A 12,970-nucleotide genomic window follows, 5' to 3' on the forward strand; every position below is an offset into this window, starting at 1 on the left:
ATAAGTAGAGGAAAAAGTAAAAAAAAATAAAAAGTATCAGTAAGGACCAAAAGTAGGTATTGTATTAGGTGTTGGACATATTCCAAGTGGGCCCCCAGGGCCCCACTGCATTAATCACATTTTAGAATTTACTGGTTAGAATCTATATTTCATAGGTCACATGCAAGACAAGCAAGAAAATAACCAAGCATCCTTACAGGAAAACCTGGACAGACTGGTCAAGAGGAGTAAAATCTGAATGATGGAGTTTAATATAAAGTAAATGCCATGTAATGGAAAGTGAAAACAGACATCACACAGAATACAAACTGTATAAGAAAACACTAAAGGCATCAACCAAAGAAAGAAACCCAAGAGTCAAGAGTCACCAGTGACAAAACACTGTCACGCAAATGAAAGTCACAAATGATACAACGAGGAACTCCTGGGCAACACTGGCCAACTTGAAAATTACATTTAGATACAGTATATGAATAGGGAAAGGCTGACTAAGCTATTCACAACACATTTCAGACCCAAGTTAGAATATGCACCTAAAAAAAAAATGCTAAAGGAAAATAAGACAAGCTACAAAATGGCTCCTGCAACTAAAAATTACGAGCTCTGGAGGAAGACAGAAAATGCTGAATATGCCATTTTTGATTGATAGACAGAAAAGAGAAAATGTGATAACTGCATTAAAGACTATAAAAAATGAAAGCATTGACAAGGAAGATGACTGACACTGTCAACTGGCACAGCATCAGGTCCTAACTACAAACTAAGAAAGAAGAGCTACTGAAAAAAACACTGAAAGATTTTCCTCAGCAAACAGTGGTAAATCAATTATGATTTGCAGGAGGAGGTAGTAAGTACTCCAACACTTGAAGCTTTAAGAAACTGAAGATAGAATAAACACTGAAGGAAAGTGAGACTATGAGCTTAGGTCTGCTCATTTATCTACAAATTGGTAATTACATTCCCTAACGAATGTTCCATAATTCACACTGATTCATAAATATACTATATGATGTACCAAAAGTCATACAATAGAATTCACCTTAACCATTCTAAAATTACTTTTTGCAGGGGAATATAAAGGTTTGATATACAGTAAGAAAGGGAAGACAAAAAAAAGGTCCACTTCTTCAGGTCAAGAGGCCCTCTCCAATTGCAAGGGACCATCTTGGTAACGTTTTAAATTATAAAACCAAGATTCTAATAACATTTAAAATTATGAGCCACTGGGACAAAGAAAAATAGGTTAATGGTATTTATATTTCAGGCATTCTTTCATACAGTTAATATAAAATTACATAAAATCATAAATGCTTACCCACACCTGAAGCTGTGACAAACACCTTGGGTTTGATGTTCGATACTTTAATAGCCTCAGCTAAGTACCTGAAAAAATTCCTTACATAAATTTCTGTATAAAACATTTTTTAAGAAAAATTCCTTCTGATTATATTAAAATATGAAATTCACTACTCCACTAATTTCAGCCAAATATTTGTTAAAAATATTATGTCCTATGCTGTAATGATCTTGTTGTGATGTACTTTTTGGTACCTTAGATTAAACTTGCAGTTCTTCTGTACACTACATAAATTCCCTGACTTTTTTTTTTCTTATTTGACTAAAGTTCACATCTCATACACATAGCCTGTATTTGTCCATTCATCAGCCATTATCATTTATTTTTAGTACATTTAACTGTTATGTGTCCATGGTTCTGGAGATCACCAATGCAGCCATCTCAGACAGGACCTAATCAGATGAAAAAGAAATATTACAGGAATAAGAACCACAACTAAGAAACGTGCAGAAAAGTAAAGAAATGTTCATGCTGAATGTGAAAAGTAGTTTGTAAGATTTACCTGCCGTTTTACATGAGATAGAAAACATCAGCAATTCTGCCAGTGCAATATGTTCAACCCTTTAACAAGACACACTATGTCTTTCCCAGGAATTGGGCTAGATATACATGTATGTACATACTATATATAAAATCATAACTCATTCAAATTTTCTACAGTTTGTTATTTTAGGCCTTCAAAGGAATTAGTCAGGCGATACAAAGCCCCATTTGCAATAAATCCTGGCCCATGATGCCTTTTGGGGGTAAAAAGGCGAGATCCTGTGGGAGGAAAAAGTACAGTAGCATGCTAGTACAACATCAAGGAGACAATATTTTGAGTGACAATAAAATCAACAGGATTCTCACATTTTGTTGAAATTTTTGTGGATTTTTGGGGTTTAGTTATAAGGTTCGTTGTATTTAGCTAATTCTAGTTGGAATTATATTGGAATTGTACTTGAATATGAGCAAAATATTACTGATGTGTACGAGTGCAAAATATAAGCACACTTTTATCCACATTATTTTCCAATGTGAGTAAACTGATTATGTGGATTATAACATGTCTGTGTAGATATGGTAAAGTAAGGAAGCTCTATCATGATCCTACAAAGTAAAACTTGGGATGCCTCTCACTGCATAAGTGGGAAAGCAGATGACAGATCAACAACAGTAAATTATGCTGAAAAAATCTTTTATCCTGTATTGTACCTGTTCTTGTCTGCCATTCATTTATCACATGTACTTAGTTTCTTCCTTAATATATATCTAATTGCACTATTTTATTGAATTACTAAATGCCTTCAATATTTTAAAAACTATGTATGTATTCTTATTCTCATATATTTGTAATCATAATCAGTTTTAAGGCAGCCTGAAATCCTTCACATAACAAGGGGCTTTCTATAAAGTAGTGGTTCCCGACCTTTTCGCCACCAGGGCCCCTTTTATTTAAAATAATTTTCCCAGGGACCCCAGGTTTTTGAAAGAGTCTGTCTACTCAACAAGCCAATTTTATTAACTAACAACAAACTTGTTTTCCCAGTTTCATCTCTCAACTGAAAGACATACGTAACCGAGTATGCAGTTAAATAAATGGCAGTATTAAAAACAACTTACTTGTTTAATGAGATGGTTGATGCTGCTTTGTTGACACTATGTTCCAAACTTCAGGTTCACTGGCAGACAGTTTTGAGCGCAGATCACAGCACTGGCATAATTAATACGGATTTTTTTAAAATTCGATATTTTCTACTAAAAGGTCAACTAAACCAATTTCACTGACTGCTAATGGATTTAGTATTTTGATACACTAGTATAAGTCAACTATTTTACATTGATTAATATTTGGTTTGATTCCTCTAGCATCCATAGGTGCTTTAACACATGTGAGCATGCCAGTGATCAAAGTTTTGCATAATTCCTCGATTCTGGCAGAACGAAACCAAATCCTAATAAGGCATTCTATGAGTTGTACCTTGGTTGTAATGGGAACTTCGCGTATTTCATCCTTCAATACAGACCTTAAACTCTCAATAGCATTCATGTTGGGGAAATTTCCAGCCCATGGGAGCAGCTCAACGCCACGTTGCGCTCACCACGTCTTTGCCAATATTTGCCACGTAACATGAGGTTGAGTGCTGCTGGAATATCCAATGTCGATCACCATACCAATACCTTATCTGAGGCAGTAACTGGCATTGTAGTACCTCTATATACTTCACCTGGTTCATGGTACCCTCAACAATATACAAACGACTTATTCCAAGAACGGAAATGGCTCCCCACACTATCATTTTCTGAGGAAATCTGACAGTCTTCTTCATTCATGCACAAATTCCTCACCTGACCGCCTTCTTACAGTCAGCACATGGTCATGCAGCATTGCAATGGTGGATTCATCAGAGAAAACCACCTGCAACAACAGAAAAGACAATAGAAGAGGTGGAACAACCAGAGAAGCTGAATAGTAATCTTAATCCTTCTCAAATAGAATTGTCATTTTGCTAACAATTAATGTTCTTTTTTTTTTTTAAACAAGTCGGCCGTCTCCCACTGAGGCAGGGTGACCCAAAAAGAAAGAAAATCCCCAAAAAAGAAAATACTTTCATCATTCAACACTTTCACCTCACTCACACGTAATCTTTTATAAACAACAAATGAACTGAAAAGCTAAGTGTAATTCTTACATGTTCCCATTGTTCAGAAGTCCACTCAATGTGATACTTAGCCCAGGCTAAATTTTCCCGTATCATGGGTTCATCAAGTCACGGCTTCTTTCTGAGACTATGCTTTCAATCCACTCTCCAAAAGCCTCTCATTAACTGTCCTAGATGCTGCTAGGTCCGAGGAAATCTGCCTGCAAGATCCTCTTCTATTGTTAAGAACCATTCATATTATTTTTCTGTCTAATCTTGGTGGTGTTTTCCATTTTCTACCATATCTGCCCATCCTTTTTGTGTTTAAATCTTGATCGTAATTCAATTTGTTCTTAATTTTAGTGACTGAGTCGAAACACCAAGTTTTATTATTTTAATGTGCTATCACTCAATATGTCTTCGTCATGTTGAGTGATAGCACATCTGTCCCACTGTGAGGACTCAAATTGCTATTTTCACTCATTTCTGCTGACTTTCTTTTTAACCATTAAACTACATGAAAAAGCAAAAGGCACTTTTAACAGCAAATACACATTAATGGAATTATTACAACCTTTGCATGCCAAACCAGGACAACAACTGAAACACATCTTTGGATGAACACTACTACATGACCCGTCTTATTCAATGTTCCCATCCATTGTTCCTTCAGAGTTGCAAAACAAAAACACACAATACTTTTAAACACTTTTAAAGTTAATTTTAAATAGTTGCTCTGTACTACTGTATCAAAAATCCATCAGCAATCAATGAAATTGGCTTAACTGACTTTTTAGTAGAAAAATATCGAATTTTCAAAAAATCCATAATAATTATGCCAATACTGCAGGTTCCTCATTTATCCTGGTTTCTGTATTTTGACTTTATGTAAAACAGTTGTGAGAAAGCTTGCTCACATAAATATGTAGTGGGGAATGTCATTAAAAATCTCAGTGCTTTGGATGCCAGTTCTGGCTACTCATACTCACATGCAACCAAAAGTCTGATAAGTTGTACCGAATGAAACTTAGCCTCAGTGAGGTGTCACACAAAAGTTAAATCTTTTATATTTTTTATATCTACATAAAATGTATACATAATCCACTTGTTACTGGCATCAGAAAGAGGAAAATAATCCTTAAAACTGTTCTTCAAACCTTGCAAGCATTGAATAAAAAGGTTTCTTATTTCTTCAATTTTTCTTTATCAACCTTATATCATGAGTAATTATACATTTTACACTGCAGCCTCCTGAAATTTTGAACTTAACTTATAGACCCCCAGTACTACCTTCGCGGAGCCCCAGGGGTCCACGGACCACAGATTGGGAACCACTGCTATAATGTAATAATATATGCCAATCATCCCAACTGTATAATGCGTATACTGTATTCCACTTCATAGAAATAAAGTTTGTTCGTTTGTTTCTTCGTATAGTGACATGAGTAACAGTCATACAAGCTGCACCAAAATGGGCTTTGAATGGTCTGTAAAAAGTAGAGAATCATCTATGAAAACACAAGCCAGTTTATCGAAGATACTATTAGTCCCTTAACCCTTTCAGGGTCCAAGGCCAAAATCTGAAGTCACGCACCAGTGTCCAAGAAATTTTGAAAAAAAAAAAAAATTATTTTTTCTTACAGAATTAAAGAGCATATTTTTGTGAAGGTAATAAAACAAAAAAAATTAGGATCTGATCAGTACTTACCGAGATACAGTGCCAAGAAGTTTGTAGAAAATGATGTGGTGGCGGCAACATCGACGAATTCCACATACGCGTATTATATTATTTTGTTGTTTTAGTTGTTTTTTCTTTTCTTTTCCAATTTTTTTCTATTCCTACTAACATTTGGGGCCTGAGAGACCAATACTGTATATAATTGATATATATATACTCACTGTATTGAACACAATAACCGCACTAAAGTTATTATCATATTATTGTTTACCACTGTTGTTTATTACAATAAACATGCACAAATATTGTATAATACTAATGTTCTATCATATATTTACATATTTACAATCACTGGACATGGTTTTAGAACTGCTGGAGCTTGTGGAACTCCTTGAAACAAGGCACCATTCACAGAGGCACCTTACATTCCTCACACATAAACCGAGTGTCTTTGCGTCTTTGTTGCCGTCGTTTTGTTTGTGCACAGACAATGCATCTCTTCTGAGCAAATTTCTTTTGAGTTGAAGGAAGCTGTATTATGAAATGATCACCTTCTCTTCTCAAACACTTGGGTATATTGTGATGAATTCGAGGACCATGTTGTATTGCAGGTGTTGTTACCTGGTACTTCATTATGAGTTGTCTGACAACAGACAAACAAAATTCACCATACGGTGGTCTGTTACCAGTCTTTATTTGGTACATATTATATGCATTCAGCATTGAAATGTCCATGAGATGGAAGAAAAGTTTCATGTACCACTTGTAACTCTTACGAACACAGTCAACAAAACCAATCTGCATGTCACACTTGTCAACCAAGCGCATGTTTTGTGTATAATCAATCACTGTCACTGGTTTTCGAATACGTTCATTAGTCACTCGATCAACTTTGCCACTGTCTTGCATTTCATTACGGTGAATGGTTGTCAACAATGTGACATCTCGTTTGTCATGCCACCGTAATGCCATGATGTCATTGGCAGTAAACACCTGCACGTCATCACCACGAACACCTGCGTTGAGCCTGGGCATATGTTTACGATTAGAACGCACTGTGCCACACACATCTGTCTTGTTCACTCACATGAAATCACTGAGTAATGGGCTTGTGTACCAGTTATCGGTATATAATGCATGGCCCTTACCAAGATAAGGTGCCATCATGTTTCTCACTACGTCACCTGATATACCCAATAACATCTTGGTATCTTTCAATGTTTTACTACCCGTGTATACAACAATATCCAACACCAGGCCACTGTCACAATCACAGAGTACAAACAATTTTGTACCAAAGCGGTTCCTCTTGCTCGGTATATACTGCTTGAATGACAGTCTACCTTTGAACAAAATCAAAGACTCGTCAATTACAAGATTCTTGAATGGATAAAAGTATATCCTGAACTTTTGTTTGAGATACATGAAAACATTTCTAATCTTGTATAACCTGTCACTTCTGTCAGGCCTGGTTTTGTCAGAGAAGTGCAACATACGTAACAGTAAGATAAACCTGTTCACTGGTATTATTTCACTGAAGGATGGGGTACAAATTAGCCGATCTGTGGACCAGTATGCTTTTATATTATGCTTATAGACATGAGGCATAAGCATTATTGTTGCAAAAAGCAAATACATTTCTGCAACAGTCGTCTCTTTCCACCTGTGTAGTCTTGACTGTGGTGATAAGATCGTATTTGCCATGGTGTACTGAAAATACTTATTACTTTCCCTGACAATAATTTCCATCAATGGCTGGTCAAAGAATAATTCAAAGAATTCCAGTTCATTGGCCGTGGTTCCAAGGGGACAGGTAGGTAGAATTCCACTTTGCGAGTCATCAAAGTGGTGAGGGCTGGGAACAAAATTGGGATTTTGCTGCCAATCCCAGATACGGTTTGCTGGTGGATACTGGACATCATAGGCTGGTTGTACGGGTGGTTGTGGCGGGCTGGTGGGTGACGCTCCGCTTTGTCCTTGAACTGACGAGTCAGCAGCGTGGGTTCCCGCGTGGCACAGCGAGTCACGCATGGCGGTGCCACTACCACCACCAGCCCCACTAACACCATCCACTGATGTCTGTGGCCCATCCATGCCAAGTGTAGCCACATCATCCTCACTATCACTACCTAAAACGGGTGTAGGGCCGCGGGATGTACTCCGGGATGTACTCCGTCCCCTGGGCACAGCATAGGGTACACTACCCGAGCGCATGCGGCGGCGAACATACCGACGCTTCACTGGTGAATATGTTTCCTCACTATCACTACTCGAATGATCGTCGAGCGCAATAAAATCACAATCCACATCAGAATCATCGTCATTACTGAAGTCAGAGGCCAGGCCACGGGAAAATATTAGTTTTCTCTTACGTTTAGGAACACCCGACCGTGAGTCATGAGTGCCCACACCAGAGGTAGAAGGTCGAGGATCGTCGGGGTTTTCTGCACTATTATCGATATCCTGGTCATTATTTTCGGTCACTAACTTATCAAAGCCGTAGAATTCGTCTTCATTTCCACTTCCATCAGTGTCAGAACTATCAGACAGGAAGAGGAGAGTCCCAATTTTCCGGGGAGTGAGAGCTGACTTGCGACGAGGCATGGTGAACAAGGGTGACTGAGCCGGCGTTCCCACAATGCTATGCAGGCGCCTAGATTTTTTGTTTACGGCGCACACCCACGGCGCAGACCCATTCTCTCATATGTAGGCCTATGAGCGCTTTCGCGCTAAATTTGATGGCGCTAGAATTTTGGCGTAGATCTACGGTTTGGACACTCACCGACCAGCCGTAGATCTACGGGACGGACCCTGAAAGGGTTAACCTCACACCTAAGCTTATTCCTTCTCAAAGAGTATTATTTCATTACTTTATAATGGTGGCTACAATGATGATGATGATGATGAAAGATGACTGATTGTAAACTAGAAAGTACCAATTCTATTAGTAATGACAATAGTTTTTTTTTCCAACAAACCGGCCATATCCCACCAAGGCAGGGTGACCTAAAAAGAAAAAAAGTTCCTCTTCATAACTTTAGTAGTACATACAGGAGAAGGGGTTACTAGCCCCTTGCTCCCGGCATTTTAGTCGCCTCTTACGACACGCATGACTTACGGAGGAAGAATTCTGTTCCACTTTCCCATGGAGAAATAGATAGTCTTATAGGAAATTAAAAGAATTAGAACCTGGAGTCAAAGAGATAAGGGGACTGAGCATGAGTTAATATGTAGAGAGCCTTATTATACGAAGTTTGTCTACTTCTGTCCTTCGTCCCTGACGTCCAACCATCTATCAGATAGGTTGAACAGACAACCAACATGAAAGACATACATTGGTAGTAAGAATTAGTCCAGCACTTGCCAGCAGCTAAAGCAGCAGGCATTCTCTATCCATCACTCCTACCCAAAGGTGTTAGCTAATAGTGCCTCATAAGACAGAAGCAACATGACAATATTGCCTTGAGGAGGAGAAGGAGGAATGTTCTGGTGTCAAGTTTTGAATGCAAGAAACCACCAAAAATCAGGTAATATAAGTTTAGAATGTACCAAAGACATTGGAATTAGGAATCTGGAGGATCTAGATATTTAAGTAAGGAGAGAAATTGATCACTGACACTTAAAAATAAAGATAAAGAATTTATTTCTTTGCAAGGTTACAATGTGTATTTACAATTTTGATTATTTAAGTACAAAGAAAGCCACTATCATGCCAGGGCATTTCAGGCAGACTTATCCTAGTACATAATAAGTACTTAAGTCTAAGACAAAATAAGAGGGGTTAACTTTTTAATAAATATTTATTAAGGATGGGTGTCACTGATTCATTAACGCCAGAAACTCACATGAGAAAAAATATTTTTTTTTATGAAATTAAGCCAAACACTGAAACTGTAGTTGCAGACCAAGCAAGACAAACTATGTTCGAAGTGGAAATATTTTACAAGGTTACAATGAAAATGTGTAAATGCATAAACCTGCAATATTAGGTAAAATTTCACATATACTGTATATTATGTTTAACCTTATCTTTGTTAAACTAATAAAATATTGCAATTATAAATGACTGCAAGAAATTTGCTAAAGCATAGAGATGACACATGAGGGGGAAAACTTCCAGATATTATATTACATCAAAATGTTGTGTATCTTTAAAGGTATATGCTTCTAAACTGTTGTATTCTGAGTACCTCTGCAAAAACAGTGATAATGTGTGAGTGTGGTGAAAGTGGCCTCGGTGGGAGACGGCCGACTTGTTGGAAAAAAAAAAAAAAATCAAAAGGTAATTCATGGAGCAAATATGAGGGATGAATTATTGTCTCCATTTTGCTTAATTCAATCACAGTTCCTGTTAAAAGATTTATTTCTCATAACTGACTGCTGCTTTAGAATCATCTGAGGAACATAAAAAAAAAAATAGTTAATTCAGCAATTTAAACAATAAGAGTGATGTGACAAGAAACATTAATGATACTATCAATTTGTTTGCTCTCAGGAAACCTAAATACACTAGATTCACCTTTATACATATACGTACAGTACTAAACTTTTCTCTCATACATTAAAAGTTATAAAGATACAGTAAAAAACTAATTTCTAATTTCATTTTTTTCTTTATACTGTATGTTATGCATTATCAATCAAATTAGTTCTATATATACACTTGTTAAAAGCTAAGCATTTATGAATTATAAAAATAACCACTGTAAAGGATCAATAATAATGCATTAATAAAACTTACAAAAATATTTATATTTGAAGGCTATGATGGAACATAAAGGGTTGAAGTGAAAGAAAATTATCTGTAAAGAGTTTTTATGAGGATAGTGAGGCTCAGGTTAGGGTGTGTAGAAGAGAGGGAGACTACTTCCCAGTAAAAGTAGGTCTTAGACAGGGATGTGTAATGTCACCATGGTTGTTTAACCCTTTGACTGTCGCAACCCCCAATCCTGAGGTGTCTCCTGGTGTCGCAAAATTTAAAAAAAAAAAAAATTATTTTTTCTTATGAAATGATAGAGAATCTTTTCCCGATTATAATGACACCAAAAAAACGAAATTTGATTGAAAACTGACGGAATTATGCTCTCGCGAAGTTAGCGACCTCGGCGCTGTTTACAAATTGGAGATTTCGCCCACTTTGAGCCCTATTTTCGGCTAATTCCATTGTTCCAGTTGCCCAAACTCATAGCTATTTCTTTAGAACTCCATTTTTTCTATCGATTGAGTACAAGAAACTGCCCATTTACCGATTTCAACTACCTAATAATGTGGTCAGAAATTTGCAATTTGGCCAATTTCACGAAAACTAAAAAATATGATAATTTCAAAATAAGGTCCAGAATGAACAATGAAGACATTCCTGGCTCTAAAATAACATTTTCTTTGCTCATCAGTCATGTCTCCAGGCCCCTCTGATGTTACTCTTGCTTTCTATTTTGAATTTTTATTCAAACAAAAAATAGAAGACTTACTATTACGCAGACTACTCCAATACTGTAATAATTGTAAAAATAACATCAATCCATTCATGACTGCATATTAGAATGGCTAGTTGGACATTTATTGGACAATGGCATCATTTGTTTACTTTTGAACATTGGCAAAAATCAAACATTTCCCCTACTTTGAGCTCCATTTCTAGGTTCTTTTTATAGTAAAATCAATCAAAATCACCTCTATATCTATAATATGTTTTCCATTCTATCAAATGAGACCAAGAAAACGAGAATACAACCATAAATACTATGCGAAAATAGACCACAAACTCAGCATTTTAATTAAAAAAAACGGTCGGAGTTTTTTTTTTCCTCATTATGCACTGTGTGCTCCAGGATTTTTTTTATATGGTGCACACTGACCACACAGACCCATTCTCTCACATGTGGGCCTACCAGCTTTCTCCTGCTTGATTTGAAGCCGCTAGAATTTATGAGTATATATACGTCAAACACGGTACCTCGTAAGACGTATATATACGGCCGCGACAGTCAAAGGGTTAATATATTTATAGATAGGGTTGTAAAAGAAGTAAATGCTAGGGTGTTCGGGGGAGGGGTGGGATTAAATTATGTGGAATCAAAAACAAAATGGGAATTGACACAGTTGCTTTTTGCTGATGATACTGTGCTTATGGGAGATTCTAAAGAAAAATTGCAAAGGTTAGTGGACGAGTTTGGGAATGTGTGTAAAGGTAGAAAGTTGAAAGTGAACATAGAAAAGAGTAAGGTGATGAGAGTATCAAATGATTTAGATAAAGAAAAATTGGATATCAAATTGGGGAGGAGGAGTATGGAAGTGAATGTTTTCAGATACTTGGGAGTTGACGTGTCGGCGGATGGATTTATGAAGGATGAGATTAATCATAGAATTGATGAGGGAAAAAAGGCGAGTGGTGCGTTGAGGTATATTTGGAGACAAAAAACGTTATCTATGGAGGTAAAGAAGGGAATGTATGAAAGTATAGTAGCACCAACACTCTTATATGGGTGTGAAGCTTGGGCTGTAAATGCTGCAGCGAGGAGGAAGTTGGAGGCAGTGGAGATGTCCTGTCTAAGGGCAATGTGTGGTGTAAATATTATGCAGAAAATTCGGAGTGTGGAAATTAGGAAAAGGTGTGGAGTTAATAAAAGTATTAGTCAGAGGGCTGAAGAGGGGTTGTTGAGGTGGTTTGGTCATTTAGAGAGAATGGATCAAAGTAGAATGACATGGAGAGCGTATAAATCTGTAGGGGAAGGAAGGCGGGGTAGGGGTCATCCTCGAAAAGGTTGGAGGGAGGGGGTAAAGGAGGTTTTGTGGGCGAGGGGCCTGGACTTCCAGCAAGCGTGCGTGAGCATTTTAGATATGAGTGAATGGAGACAAATGGTATTTTGGACCTGACGATCTGTTGGAGTGTGAGCAGGGTAATATTTAGTGAAGGGTTTCAAGGAAACTGGTTATTTTTACATAGCTGGACTTGAGTCCTGGAAATGGGAAGTACAATGCCTGCACTCTAAAGGAGGGGTTCGTGATATTAGAAGTTTGGAAGGATATGTTGTGGATCTTTATAGGTATATGCTTCTAAGCTGTTGTGTTCTGAGCACCTCTTCAAAAACAGTGATTATGTGTGAGTGAGGTGAAAGTGTTGAATGATGATGAAAGTATTTTCTTTCTGGGGATTTTCTTTCTTTTTTTGGGTCACCCTGCCTTGGTGGGAGACAGCCGACTTTAAAAAAAAAAAAAAATGATCAAACTGGAGTATACTAGTACTTGGATGGTTTGAACATTTAGAAGAACGATTTTAACCCTAGAGAGGTATACTTGTAGAGCTAGTGTTCA

The 12,970-nt window shown here is 37.1% G+C and overlaps 1 protein-coding gene across 3 annotated transcripts in view; it reads right to left on the reverse strand.

The window, feature by feature from the left end:
* The window catches only part of LOC128688667 (epimerase family protein SDR39U1), a 43,818-nt gene that overhangs the window by 12,994 nt on the left and 17,854 nt on the right, over window positions 1-12,970 (reverse strand). For all 3 annotated transcript variants that reach the window (XM_053776609.2, XM_053776608.2, XM_053776610.2), the window contains exon 4: window positions 1,316-1,383. In XM_053776609.2, the coding sequence (XP_053632584.1) occupies window positions 1,316-1,383 (68 nt within the window). The remainder of the gene's footprint in view (window positions 1-1,315; window positions 1,384-12,970) is intronic.

Source organism: Cherax quadricarinatus, chromosome 13, assembly GCF_038502225.1.
Source record: "Cherax quadricarinatus isolate ZL_2023a chromosome 13, ASM3850222v1, whole genome shotgun sequence".
Lineage (NCBI taxonomy): Eukaryota > Metazoa > Arthropoda > Malacostraca > Decapoda > Parastacidae > Cherax > Cherax quadricarinatus.